Raw genomic sequence first — 15015 nt, 5'->3', positions numbered from 1 at the left:
GTCCCTACTGCACTCTAGACTAATGCAAGAGAATTATGTGGGCTAAATGGCATCTCGACTATACAACACCCAATGTAATCCTTCATTATTAATATAATGCTCATATGCAAATGGAACAGAGAATATTCTAATAAGGACCTCCGCTTATGTATATATCTTCCAAGACGACAAAGAGAAAAACAGAGGAACATGTCCATTAAAAATGGAAACTTCCAGAAATCTCCACATGTCCGGAAATCCTTTTCACTAGGTTTTGAAACAAAGCTATATTTTAAATCTACTGGTTACTGCAATGACATCCTCTTGGTAATCAGACAAAATCATATTTTGTCTCTATAAACAAAATTGGCAGACTTAAGGTATGAGCATCAACAAATCTATTTGCATATAACCTCTCACCTCTGCAGTTGATATGAAGATTAAGAAGCAGTTCTTAATCTTCACTCCTCTAATCCTTCCTCCTGCCTAGACAGACACGAGCACTCGTCTGCTTCTCAAATTGCCATAAAAGAAAGCAAACTCCCTACGAAAATGGAGATGTATTTATATTATGGTGATTTAAAATCTGTCGCCTAGACACTTCTCTCCCATTAAATCCACTGACGTCACCATTACCCTTAAAAGCATTGCCTGTCTCCATCAGGACATGATAAAGACCAGAGACTCCAACATCCTGATGTCAAAACATCCCTAAAACTCGGTTTGTTTGCTTTTTTAGAAGTCATATTTCTACGGCTATATGCTACAAAGACTTTTTCTAATGTCAATTGATAGCAGATATCCTGAAATGTCATTTTTCGAATGAGTCCTACGTAAGCAACCTCTGTCAATTTAAACTGATGCGTGATCTCCTGGCTGAAATCTTTCTTGTAAAACGGGCCCATGCAAAGACGAGCCCATCTCCCACCTCGTGTATCTGATAAGAGAGGAAGGCGCTCCGGCTCACGGCTGCGTGCTCTCCCTATTCATACTTTTAAACATTAAACTCTTTCATGTTCCATCTGCCTTTTAGCCTTCCACAACAACATAGAGGAGGGCCCTGATTTGCATCCTATTAAAGGAGGGAGGGGAAGCTGGGGGTGGAGGGTAGCTCAGGGATCATGGAGAGGAGCCTGTTTAAAGAGCTTGCCTCTTGCTTTGCTGCTCTCGCTCCTCAATAGAAGTAGTGCTTAGCCGAACGCTTTGCATATTCCCTATAAAAATCTTAAGGAGTCGAGTCTGTAAGGGCCAATGCTTTTAACCTGCGCTTTATCAAAAGAGCCGAAGCAAATAGCGCTCTTAACTACCCACACATCGAGAGAAGACAGCGCTGTATAAAAGAGATGTATGAATATCCAAACATGCAGAGAGATATACACACGTAAATACACTTCTAATGCATATAAACATCAATTTAAGACAAGGTTTTTGAAACCCTACTTTCAGGTTGTGGTATCGTAAGTCAATATGACTGATACAAGCTAATGGTTCAACCATAGTTTATGTAGTTACAAGCCATAAAAGGAAAGCCATTGTTTTTAGCTGAAAAGCCCTAGCCAAAGTCTGCATTCCACGGTCCACTCGACATACCACTGGCCACTTTGAAGATTACCGAAATGTTTGCCTTTGTTCTCTTTGGAGAATCAAAAATAACTAGGCAGCCTTCCATTCAAACTGACTGCACCTTTGGGTGAACCATTATGCTTTTAGTCAGTCTGAAACCCTTAAAAACATTAAAATTGAAATTTAGGACGACGTTTAAACAAAATTCAGAAAAATTGCAGTTCTTCCACACTACACTAAATAAACTAAGAAAACGACTGGCCATTCGGATTGCACAGCAATATAAATAGCGCTTAGAACAATTATACAAAATTATAATTCAGTGGGTTCATACATCTAAATGTGGAAAAATCATGAGCATAATCTCAAACAAGTGAGTGGGACTTCTATCAGGTCTATTTCAAAGCATCAAGGATTACTAGTAGCGGACTAATCCTACTGAACCTAAGGGGAGGTAAATCGTATTGTGTTGGAAATCCTGGCCAGGAGAGAACAGGAGGTTAAATGAGTTCTTTGCTCTGTAATCGAATATCACACTCTACTTATCTATTCAGTGAGCACCTAATGTTTAAAATCAATTACTTGAGGAATGCTTTCTTGCATTCGGGTCTGTTAATGTGAGCAAAAACTGCCACCCATGACTGCGGCTCTGTCTACACCCGGCATCAGTTCTGGGCCACGGGTCTTATTAAACGACACACGTCAATATTGATCTTAATTCCAATCTCTTCTGCAAACTCTCCATTTGCTGTTAATTGTTGACCGGCCCGATAATATTTCTGCTTCTTTTTTAAGCATGCCAGATCGTTGCCTGCGTGTGTACACTTCAATAAAATAACTTGGAAAATAAAGGTTAGCCGTGAAAGAAAAATCTCAGCAGAGTTACAGGCGCCATCTCATGGGTACGTGTGATGTTCAGGCATACGTGCGTCGTCCAATAACGCTTTCCAGGCGAAGTCACATGTTTGCTCTGCGCCTGTGTCTGGAGACTTAAAAACAAAGCTAATTACCTTCAGCCAGCTATTTCACCAAGAATATCATATTATTGCAATTCAAGTCCTTCCACTGTTGGCCTTATCAGAGAACTGTGAGTCATCCTTTGTTAAGCTGGGCCCGAATCCCATGAGAAATGGATGGTTGGGGGGGGTGAAAAAAGAAAGACAAAAAAAGGAAAGAAAAGAAATGGGGTAAAAAATGACAAACTCTTGCCACTCTTTGTTCCTGGGAGTGCCACGCTCCCTTTTCGGGCTCAGTAAGTCTTATTTCCCCTGCTACGGTTCCCATACCTGTCAGCCTCAATAGCCTTCACAGTGCCTGCACACAGACAAATGGGCTGACCTGGCCGGCCCCTCTGACCCAGGGCCAACAGGAAGATCACATCTGGTTATTAATATCAGAGCATCCTCATATGGTGGCCCCCCACTCATCTCACAAGAAAGACGGGCCGAAAGACAGACGCATGCACACAAATGAACAAAACTACTAATAAAAGAATGAACCGGCAAATGGGGGGGGGTCAGATCAAACAGGGTGCCTGGGGGTGCCACACTTCAACACAATGCTTTAGGTTTCCATCAGCAAACGTTTGCTCTGGTGTGGAGATGACCATCTGCTTACGAGCGGGGAGGGCACGATGGAAGAAATACCTATTAATATCTATGAGGATTAATGACAGCAGGGCCTAGCCGAAGCCTTGGCTTTGTGTTTGCACCCACACTCGTCTGTCTGTATGCTTTAATTATACACCCTCCCCCCGTGCCCTCCCCTGAAAGATTCCCATTGTAATCCGTGTGCAGGTGAAAGACGAGAGCGTCTGAATAATCTGGCCCCTCTGTTGGGTCAGAGCGGGAGGCTGAAAGAGTGCTGACATACTTTTATGCCTGCAGAGAGTAAGTGGATAAACCGACGCATTTGTGAGGCTGTGGTTTTGTTTGCGTTTGTAAAGTGAAGTGAGGGCTGATATAATGCTGTTTGGACCCGAGCAAAGTCCTACGGCACTGCCATCGTGTCACTCTTATTGACAAACAGCTGAGACCAGACAACGTCTGCTTTTCTTTATCTTTATTTCACTCTCCCATTTCCTACTTGTTTAGATGTCTTTCTACGAGTCTAAGTTTACAGTCAACATGAGAATAAATGCAAAAAAAGGAAAATATTGTCGGTCACGGAATTGGTATTGACTAGCTATCGAAGACAAACAAAACCTGTCAAAACAACATATGTTGAGGTACTTCAGGGAACCGAAGCTGTGGCCTCCGACCACACTAAGCCATTGTGCATTACCCCCAGTTCTACAGTTCTGTTTAAATAACATCCGTCATTACCAAAATAAAATACAGAAATATGCTCTACTGGACGACAACAACACTAATGATGATGCTATAGGACAGGGGTGTGCAAAACAGATCCTCCCTGTTTTTCTCTGGCACAATGGCTTTTTATGCAAATACCCTTGATTCAATCTCCTGTCCGTTTTACCATGAGATCGGGTGAAATGACAGACAATAATTTGTGCTGCATATATATGGGCCATTTGATTTTCAAATGAGAAGAAGTGAGGCTGACCTTCAGTAATGAATTTGCTATAACCACCAACATAATAATGTGCCTGTCAAGCGACCGCCATCTTGGTTTTAAAGACAGAAAAGGAGAGGGAGGGAGGGAGGGAGGGAGGGAGGGAGAGGGGGGGCGCTGGTGGATGAGCAGGATACACTGGCCTTCTGGATGAAAATAACGGTTTGAGGAAAAAACAAGTCTTTTGATAAATCAGAAATTCCAGCCTCTCTTTTTCACAATCTGTCCTTTTTTAATTTCCCTTCTCATTTTCCTGCCCTGACCAATGGTGTTGCCATCCGTATCATGGATAATGAGATGGGCTATCTGCAACTCCCTGGGGACAAGGGCATGGAGAGCCGGTCGCAGCGACTCCATCTCCCAGCCTGCTACTACCAGAAACATTATGTGTGCCGAGGCCCCTGTGGCTCGAAACGGGTAGAAAAGGGAGACAGGGAGGAGGAAAATACAAATATGGAATCGGTGCCTTGGACTCCAGACAGAGAGAAAAGTCTGATGACGGATGCCCTGGGAGGGAGCTGGCTACTGTAATTAAGCAGTTCATAGCTCCTGACGTGCAAACTGGAAGACACGCACTGGACATCCTTATGTTCTACACACAAACCTCCGGAGAGGAAGCACGGAGACAGAAGGGAATAGAAAAACAGAGAGGGAGAAAGTGATGGGCAAAGCAGGGACCACCTGGTGAACAGGTGCGGATTTCTATTTGCGTTCCCCCATCCCTCGCTCAGACTTTCTAACACACTGAGCATGAACATTCTTGGCTTCAAATGACCCAAAGTGCCCAGCACAAATTGGCTCTTTGGAGCAACACATTTCTCACCAATTCTTAATCAAGCGTTACGCCGTCTTTGAATGGCCTTGACAGATTTACACTTGACTACAACTGCGTTTATTTCAGTGTTTATTAACGATAATTGTATCACGATAATACATCATTATTATACACTAAAGCTAAATACTATTAGAAGCTAAGTATGTGCACTGTATTTATGTTAATAGGGGAGTTACTTCATAAGGGTGGAAAAAAAACAAAGGTTGCTTTATGCATGGATTTGGGAGCTTTAAAGCAGCCAATGAGAAGCCTTACATTTTTCACAAGAAAGAAACATTGCACTGCTAAAGTAATTTGGGTCTGGAAAAACTGAATTCAGCAACGATGCTGCAATAAAAATACTGAATATGCTTTTTGTTTGCATTCTCAATCACTTTTGGCCATAAAGATACTTTGTGTTCCGGGCACATATGGAAAGGTCATCAATACTTTGTTCTTCGGCGTGCCACCCTTTCACCTTTAAAACATAAAAGAAGAGGTGTTTTTCTGGTCAAATAAAGAAACGTCTTTTTTCCCCAACATTTACTACCAAATATACATGAGTGAAAAGGCCTGATTCCTGCCAAAAGCATTAGAAGCCGCATCTGCAGAACAGATTTTACCCTCCACGAATGAAGGTGGGGGCGCAAGATGTGAAAGCTAGACCGAACCCCCTCACCCCCTCTGGGTCAAATGGACACCCTTCTGACTCCATCAAAATTGTGCACCATCACCTGTTCTGACAACTCTTAAAGTGTGAGCCAGTAAAACTCAAAGGGGTGGGCATCCTTTTGAGTACTAATGCTTTTTCGATTTCACAAGAACTTTAGGGCAGTTCATAAAAACCCTACAAAAAACAGCTTCTACTAAATGTGTCTGTCTTTGACCAGATCACTCCCTTTCAAGCTCTACAGAGGGATACAAAGAAAGATTTTCTACTAATTAACCTAAAATATCAGCACTATTTATAATATTATTAGACATTCTATAAATATTACATATTTCTGAAAAGCCACCTGCAGCTCTACAGCAGAATAAAGAAGTGTAGAGAATAAAAATGAGAGCAATTGTAAATGTTAAAAATATATTCCCTTATTTAGGAACATAATGCAACCTAAATATTCAGGTTGGCAAACACAGCCAAGTGGGCTGTGCATTGGTGTATTGCGCAATAGTTCTTCAAGCTTAAATACTGGCTTGTGGTCCTTACTTGATTCCTGCTCCCCATCTCTCACCCCATATCATTTCAATATTCGATCTTTACTATTCTGTCTAATACAGCTGTAAAAGGCCAGCAAAAATTACTTAAAAAATTAAAATATAAACATTCAGGAAAACTTTAACTTTGCATATTATACTGGTTTACAAGAAAGACAAATATAATCATCTCAACAATAAATAATCAGGCAGTGACCCATTCTCAGGAGCACGTGATCAAACAAATGCGAGACTTTTGCGAGACTTGCTAAGATCATAGCTAAGCTACTCCTTTCTCTTTTCCTAATCTTCAATCTAGTTGTCTTTTGACGTGATCCGAAATGCTCTTTGTTGCCATGGAGACTTTTTTATTTGCTTAGAGAATTAGTCGAGCCCCCTGACCCCCACCCCTTTTTAAACTGCTAAGGATTTTAAAACATTCCCATGGACTGTCTTTAAGCCAGGCCTTCAAATACCACATGCGATTCTTTTAGCCCTTCGCTGGCCTCATGCTGACTTCACCCGTTGCAAGATTTGCTCTGTTGTTTAGTTACTTGGTCTGTATTTCGAACACTGTTTGAATACATTAATAAACGTAGAGCTGCTCAAGATCTTCCAGCTTTAAAAAGCAGAACTAGATCATATATTATTCTTGTTTTGGTTGATATTCTAACCTTTTCAGAAGTACTACAGTGTGAAAGCCAGGGAGGCCGGTCTAAAAAGCCCCTTGGAACTACTGTTTGCTCATTTGGGTCAAAGTAATGAATAGTTTTTGTTATGGCTGTCATTACAGGGCTGCCAATTCTGCATGCAGTCTAGCCATTGTCAGCTGCTAAATTCACTTTTCTAAATACAGCTCAGGCTTACGAACACACGCAAGTCAAAAGTGACTAATGCTGGTCAATAGATCCTCATTAAGTTAATACAGTTTATCCAGAGCAGTCCACTAATGTGTCTGGGATGTGATGCTGGTCTATGATTTCAGGATGTTAGTATTATTGTTTCAGGCAATCACACCAGTCCAGTAAGTCAACACCCAAATGCACTTAAGAACAGGATGAGGCTACAGTGGCCTCTGATAAACTCCCCCTTTCTACCCCACCTCACCACTGTGGATCAGTTATCTGCCCCAGGGTCTGAAACAAAGCGGCAAAATATGACCCGCAAATCAAAAAGGGAATGTCTGGAACATTGCGTCTACGTTTTACGAACACACTAAAATGCAGGGCGATCTAAAAAACAATCATGAAATTTTCATTTTCTCACGCATGCACGCGTTCTAAATTAATTAGCTGTTCACATGATGTTTGTTGTTGTCCGGTGGGTGACGGGGCAGCTTTTCTCTGAGGTGAAGATTCAGCGAAGCGCTACAACACCAGCCAACTTCACTGTTAAAAATATTGATATTTCTGACATAAATTAAATTACGTTTGATTTCTGAAAGGCATCATGTAAACAGGGCTGACTGGCGCATTCCTGTCTGTAGAATCTTTACAGGAAAGAGAGAGAGAGAAACTGGGAAAAGGGTAAGGATGGAAGGGTAAATCAAATTTACAGCTGACCTTAATGACAGCTGACATCATAAAAAACCGAGGTGCGGGAAAACGTATGTTCTCCTGACCGCAGTTACTGAATCAGCTGTCTGTCTATCCCCTCAATATTTTAAAATATATTAATTGTAATAGAAATAATAAAGAAACTAAATACCAAGTTTTAAAAATAGAACTATGACAATAGGTCATGACGTAAACAAAAGCATTACTGACCTTGTAGACCTTCAGCACAGCTTCGTGCCTCTGGTTGGTGGCATGCAGTCTCAGCTTCTCCACACTGTTGCTGTAATAGTCGCAGGCATTGCACTTCAGGTGCACCGGGTTGCCGATGGCAATGCACTTTAGACGCCACTGGTTGGATTTACCACCTTCCTTGATGTGGGCCACAAGCTGATACTTCTGCATGTGCTTGTCGGTCTTACAGTGGAGCTGGAAATTGGCCTTGAGCTGCGTGTTGTAGTTGCACAGCTTGCACTGGTAGACGTCTCCCATCATGGCCCTCCACTCCTCCTCCGGAAGCGATCTCTCCGCCGCCACGTGCCCGCTCAGGGCCTCCAGGCTGTCGGAGCTGAATTTGTTGCACACCGCACACTGGTAGAGTTTCAGCAGCGGGTCGTTGATGCAAGGTGACAGCTCTCCGGCAGAGAGAACGGACAGGTCATCACCCATTAGCTGACCACTCGCAAGACGTAGCTCTGCAGGCAGCTCATTATTTACTGCAGGGAGGGAGAGAGAGGTGGGGCAGAGAGACACAGGGAGGAGAAAAATAGAAAAGGGGGGTTTTATTCAATGAAATTTAAAAAGAGCTGGTGTAGGGCACTGGTACAAAAGGATTTGATAAAATAAAGCCTCAGTAAGGAGTATGGCTTTTATAAAGCCTTAACTATAAAAAGCTATAATAGGATTGAATCGGGATCAATTACAATCATCCCTTTCAAGTTCTAAACTCTCTCATCAGATAGCTTTAATTACTCCTACCAGGCATTCCTGAGTTTGTACTCAGGCACGTTTTTCTTCTTTCTTTAAAGACGCGAAAACTGATCGATATGAAAAGAGCCTGCCGCTACACTAGTCGAAAATATTCATATTATAAAAAACGGATTATCCTACATCTAATTCTATTTTAGATGTTTGATCTCTGCACTGTTAAGAAATAGCCTTAAAGGAGAAATTAATGTAAAAAAAATCAAGAGTTTGTTCCCTATGTTGTTTTTTTCTTTCTAAAAACGTTTTTTAACAAATGTATGTGCACTGTTTGTGAGATAGCAGAACGCTGCTGCTGCTGCTGTGTGCTAGGTCTCAGATAAAACACCAAAGCAATTTGCTCCCATGTTTAGATGAGCTTTCTTGGTGAAGAGGAGGATTAAACTGACTTAAGAAAATTAAGAACGAGATCTTACGATCTCATAATCATTTTTTAAATCACGGAACAGGTCAGCGGCCGGATGTAATAATGACAGGAGCGATAAGACAAAACACGGAGAACAAAAGAAAGTGACTGACGAGCATTTCCAATAGAGAAAATTACTCACCGTGACCAGGAGCCAGAGCTGCAGCAGTGCTAGGGTCAAGCTGAAACGGGTTGATCATCATCTGTGGGTCTGACGGGTTCTCAAGTTTCATCCCCGTCAGGCCGATGTTCTGGGCCAGGTAGTACTGGTAGAGCTCCGCCTCTGCCGGCGCCAAGCCCATATGCAGGTTGTGCTGGATCTGCTTCATATTCTGCTGAAGAAGCATCATGTTATGCATGTGTTTCTCGCTTGTCATGTGAATGCGCAAGTTGCGAGCCACGTTGGTCTCGTAGTCGCACACCTCGCATCGCCACGTGGGCTTCTGTTTTGGCTTGGAGGGTGAGGGAGTGCCACATCCGCTCAGGCTGGTGTTCGAGACGGGAGCGGTGTGGTTGTAGATGGCTTCTGTTCCTCCATTCTGCAGTGTCTGCACGTTGTTTAGGTGCTTGTCTGACTGCATGTGTATGCTAAGGTTGCCTTTGGTGGTTGTGGAGTAGTTACACACCTCGCAGCGGAAGGGTTTGTAGCCACAGGTGTAGCTCTCGCCCCGAGCTAGTCGAGGGTGGGGCTGACCTGTGCTGCAATAGACACAAGAGCCTCCAGACTCTGGGTGCTTCTCCTTCATGTGGGCATCCAGGGTCTGCTGGTATTTGTAGTGCCAGTTGCACTTGGGGCATTTCAGCGTCTTGCAGGAGTTTCGTGAGTGCATCATGGTCATGTGACCACCAAGTGAACGGGACGAACCTAAGACAGTGTCGCATTTGGGGCATTCCACGCCACTTCCAGGAGAACCCTCTCCCGGGCAAGGGGTACCAGGGGTGCTGGGCGTGGCAGCGTGCTGGTGCAGTGGGCCTGGGCTTTCGTCATCCCTTCGCATTAGGTCATGTGATGGCGGCGTGCCATCTCTACCGCCGTTGGAGTCACAGCCGTCTTTGCTGCCTCCGCTATTAGAGTCATTGCTGTAGTCCAAGCAGGCGGCAACTTGCTTTGTCTTCTCGAGGTCATTGGCAACAGTCAGAGAGGAAGTAGTACCCCGTTCAGTAAATTTTAGCACACTGGATGATAAAGGAGACAAAATGCTTTGGTTTAAGAGAGGGAAATCTTTGCTACTGGTACTATCGCCTAGTTCACCAATACCGTCTTCGTCGAGATCATTCGAATACGTGTCATCGTCATCCTCAGCATCAGCCACATCTCTGGGCTCTGTTTTGATGGGGAGCTCACCATTCGCAAGCAAAGTGGTGACGTCCTTCTGCCGTTCACAGTTGCTCTCCTGATCCCTACACCCAGCCCCGGGCGACAAATGCTGGAGGGTCACAATGCTGACGGGGGATTTACGTGCCGAGGTGGCGGCACCCCCCAGGTTCAGTTCAGCCTTTGGCATCTGGGCGCTCCTGGGTGACTGGTCTGCAGAAGATGCCAAGCTGGCACTTCCTTTCAGAAAGGCGAAACCAGCCTGTAGGGAATCACCGTTCTCCATGTGAAAGGTGTTCCACAGACTGCGCATGCCTGGATCAGGGCCCATGAAGTTTGCAGTAGAAAAGTGGGGTAACACAGAATTGTTATTTTTTGGTTCCAGAAAGCTTATAAGAGGTTCTTTGTCTTTACCAATGCCCTGTATGATGGCAGAGACATATTTATTACTAAGGAGCTTCTGTTCCTGCTCGTTGAGGGTCATTCGATGATCATGCACAGCATGGGTCACAAATGACCTACTATAACCAAAAGACAACTTGCACAAGAAACACATCAGAATAGGTTTTCTTTTCCCATCACTAATGTAACCATCAAATTTCGACAAGTCCACATTGTTTGGAACATCTTTGGACACACAGGAGTTTTTGGCTGCACCATCAAAAGTAAGATAGTCTTTATCACTCTTGTGTCGGAGATCGTAGACACGGAAACTGTGCAACACAGGACCATCTCCTGCTAATGCTGAGGTATTTGGGAAAGCCTGATCGGCCGTAAATGGTTTCCCGAGGGATGAAGCAATGTGAAAAGTATTGATCACTTGTGGATAAAAGGACATGGGGGCTGTGGCAGACTGCTCAGTCTTGTCCCCAGCAGCAGTTTGGGAGTTTGAAAACAGTGCTGGGGAAAAGAGGCTTTTGACCCCTGACTGGGCATTCAGGCCACCTTCTTTGGAGTCCTCAAGAATAAAAGCTGAGCCATCGGGCTGGTAAACTATCTCTCCTGTCATGTTCTCGACGTCGCTATCCTCGAGGTCGCTGACCTCACTTTCGTTCTCATCCTTCAGAAGAGGAAGGCGAGCGTTAGGGCAGTGGTGCTCCATGTATTTTTGTAAACTCGAAAAGGAAGTGGCACATTCGTTGCAGGGGATCTCTTTAGTAGTGGCGCCTACTGGATTCTCCACGCCAAATCCCAATGCAATCTCTCGACGGCTCTCCTCCGTCCTCAGGTTGTCATCTGCAGGGCTGTTTTCCTTGTCAGTCTCCATCCCAAGGACTTTCTCTGGCACCTCATTATCAAGATGTGTCGTCTCACGTAGCTTTGATATCTGCTGCCCATTTTCCTGCCTTGAGAGAGAAGGGGAGTCACAAGTTTCCATGGCAATCGCTACATGGGGATCTCATTTCATCCAGCCTGTCAGGGACCTGCATGAATAAAAAACAAAAGAGAGAAAAGACATTAGAATGTGTATAATGATAGCGTATCTGATCTTCAGCGTTTGCAGTCCTTTATAATACAGAGAGCATTCCTACACATCAATTAGGCATGAATTAGCTTGAAAATGAGCAGCAGATATCTTTCTACATACAGGTAGACCCTGCATAAAGCTGTATTCTTTTTAAATGAACAGAGACACAAATGATTTCAATCGAGGAGAGTTTAAATTGTAAAAAGAGTTTTCCAAAATGCTATCAGCGAAAAAGATAAGGTATTAAAATAGCAGATATTTTAAAATGTAAACTTGTAAACTAAAGCAGCTAATCCCCCTCTAAAATCAGTTCACTCACAAACAAGTTTCTGTAAGCCCCTTTACCACTGCAACATAATAACAATGAGCAAAGAAAAGAGCCCACCAAATTCAAATTACGACCACTTTGACAGAAAGAGGCGGTATATCTCTCTGGTTCCTATGTTACTCAGTAAATCAGCTTATTCCAAATCTTTCCTTAGATAGATCCCCCAGCAGGTATCCAACAAGCCCTGATTAAACAGCCATCCAAATTCTAACCCATACCTTGGCCTCTCTGACAATCACCGCAAACACAAATTAATATTTTGCACACCCAGACCAGCCATCTAGCAATTTCTTTTTTTTTCTTTTATCTTCTTTTTGTTTTTCATTTTTCATTCTTGGCAGCTAACAAAAAGTTCTAGCACATAAAGAAAACCATTTGAAATACCATTGCGATGTTATCTATCCTGGATGGCTGCCCATCTCCAAACCACCTCAATCAGGGTCTCTCCGGGCTTTCACAAATCATACCTGCACCTTTCTGATGAAAAGCCTTCAATCATCTTTCTTCTCTGCAGATATCGGACCACAGAAGATTTATTCCTAAGGCTGGCAATGCAGATGCCAAGACTGGAACCAGGCACATAGAATGCAAAAACAGAGAATGTGTCCCAACCATAGTGAGGCCTGGATAGCATACGGTGAGAAACTAGCTAGAAAAATTTTAGCATTACAGGATGATAGCAGTGTGTGCAAAATAGGTAGAGATTTAAGGTAAAGGCCAACAATGATGGCTTGCAACTGCTGTGCTTTCAATTAAAATTAAATAGACTCAAGACAGGCTTAGAATGTTAAAATGTAAGCCCTTGTCTGCTGCGGCAGGTTTTATTTTCGAATTATTCTCAAGAATATAGGAAATCAGATAATAGGATACTGAACACAATACAATTTGGAAAAGCACATTTTGTCAAATGTGAATGTGAGAGAAAGACGATTCATAATTAGGCAACAATTTCAGCCATGCCCACTACATATGGCTTTGTGCAAATTGCTTCTTTTGCCAAGAACTTTTGGGGATTCATTTTTAATCAACCCTTGGATACATTTTGCTGGATGTCCTATGGATATTACACATCAAATTTTTGTTATTTCTAGTCAAATGGAGTGTAATCTTATCATCTACTGCATGCCACCCAATAACGCACAGCAATAAAACATAAAAAATGCAGACAAAAAACTATCAGGGTAAACAAGCAAAAAAATATAATTTAGTGATGAACAATGGGCTGGGGGTTATTCACACATTGCTGTGAAAATAAATTCCTGATATTGCCCATAAATGCCCTGAGAGCAATCCCGCTTGTCAATTAGTACAAAATTAGCACCTATTAGAATTAGCTTCACACAACACACAAAAAGAAAAAGGTGTGTGTATAGGGGAGTAGTTTGGCGGGGGGGTCATTTATGCAAGTGGAGAAGAATGCGCGTCTCCAAAAACACACATTTGGCAGGGAAGTGAAGGCTAGATTACAATGTTCTCCTGTGATAATTTCTGCTTCTCTCGGTGTAAGATCACAAAGCACATCACAGAGCCGGCAGCTGTGCCTGCAGGGCCTGTGGGCGCTGGATGAGTGTGCGGAGCCACACACAACATTCCACCGACGTTAACACGAAACCCACCGTACATCTCAAAACAAGCAACATTCACAAAACACACACACACCCTACCCCTCATGTGTCTACCTTGTCAGTGGCTGTCTGTGATTTGTTTCTGTTAAGATTCAGCAAAAACAAACACAGCGTAGACTGATACAATGCGGAAGATGTAATTATACATTCGGTTTCCAAATTCGTTTTCTTTCATTCAGGTGGCATAAACCAACTCCAAAATTTTGATTTGATTTTTCATCGCAACAACATCACTTAATTCAGCCGCGGACATAAAACGCACCATTTGAAATGAATTATGCATTACCTGACACTTGAAGTGCTGAGAGAAGGCTTCTCTGGATTTGACTGTGTCTGTTGCATTTTTGGCTATACATGTGAATCGTTACATGTCTATAAATTATAAAGCAAGGCACAAAAGAGCTAAACAGCTCAGAGCTACGAGTGTTTTGATATGAGGCAAGTATCTTGGGATGCTGAGAGCACCTCCAGCTTTCATATTGATATTCCGCATCAGATGCTGTTTCATTGACAATCAACAGCGAAGCCTGGCAACTTAAGTGTGCCCATCAATTTCTTCTCAAAAAATCACTGTTAACTACAGCGAGCCGCAGTGTATTATCCAGACATCCTCAAGCGCTCAAGATGTCTGATGAGCCCGCAAGAATGACTGTTTTACATCATCTTCCATCTTTTCAAAGAGAATTACATGCAGGCATCTCTTCAAACCAGCCACAGACCATCACGATAGTTAACATGTTCACTTTCCCTCCTAAAAAAAGAAACTAATCTTAAATACATACCTTCTCTTAAAAATGGGCTCTATGTTCTTTTGACTGCTTTTTTCCCCTGTTAACACCTTTTGAGCAATGCGCACCATTTCTATAAACCGTTCTTCACTTCTTCCGACGTGTAACTTTACTCTGAAACAGTGTGTCTCTCTTGTCTTGCTTTTCCACTTCTTTTCGGTGTAAAAAGCAAAGGCTACGAAAAGAAAAAACAAATACTAACATGTTTTTTTCTTGGAACCGGAGTGCTCTCTCTTCTCTTACTTTCTTTCTCTCTTTCAAAACAATGAGGACAGATCTTATTGCATGGATATGGCTCCCGTTCCCATTAGAAGTAAAATATGGCAAACAGTGTTTCTACCTCTGTTTTTTAATTAAGACTGTCTCGGTTTCTCTCTCGGTGCTCTGTGGAGACGCTGCCTGTGAAGTGATTAAAAGAATC

The 15015-nt window shown here is 42.9% G+C and overlaps 1 protein-coding gene across 2 annotated transcripts in view; it reads right to left on the bottom strand.

Moving 5' to 3' along the window:
- zfhx4 (zinc finger homeobox 4) overlaps positions 1-15015 on the bottom strand; it is a 70595-nt gene that overhangs the window by 41764 nt on the left and 13816 nt on the right. For both annotated transcript variants that reach the window (XM_079447356.1, XM_079447357.1), the window contains exons 2-3: positions 9213-11809; positions 7894-8396 (exon numbers count right to left, since the gene is read on the bottom strand). In XM_079447356.1, coding sequence (XP_079303482.1) covers positions 7894-8396; positions 9213-11763 — 3054 coding nt within the window. In that variant the 5' untranslated portion in view covers positions 11764-11809. The remainder of the gene's footprint in view (positions 1-7893; positions 8397-9212; positions 11810-15015) is intronic.

Source organism: Barbatula barbatula, assembly GCF_947034865.1.
Source record: "Barbatula barbatula genome assembly, chromosome: 23".
Classification (NCBI taxonomy): domain Eukaryota; kingdom Metazoa; phylum Chordata; class Actinopteri; order Cypriniformes; family Nemacheilidae; genus Barbatula; species Barbatula barbatula.
Note: the sequence above shows the minus strand (reverse complement) of the source record. Positions and strands in the feature narration are given on the sequence as shown.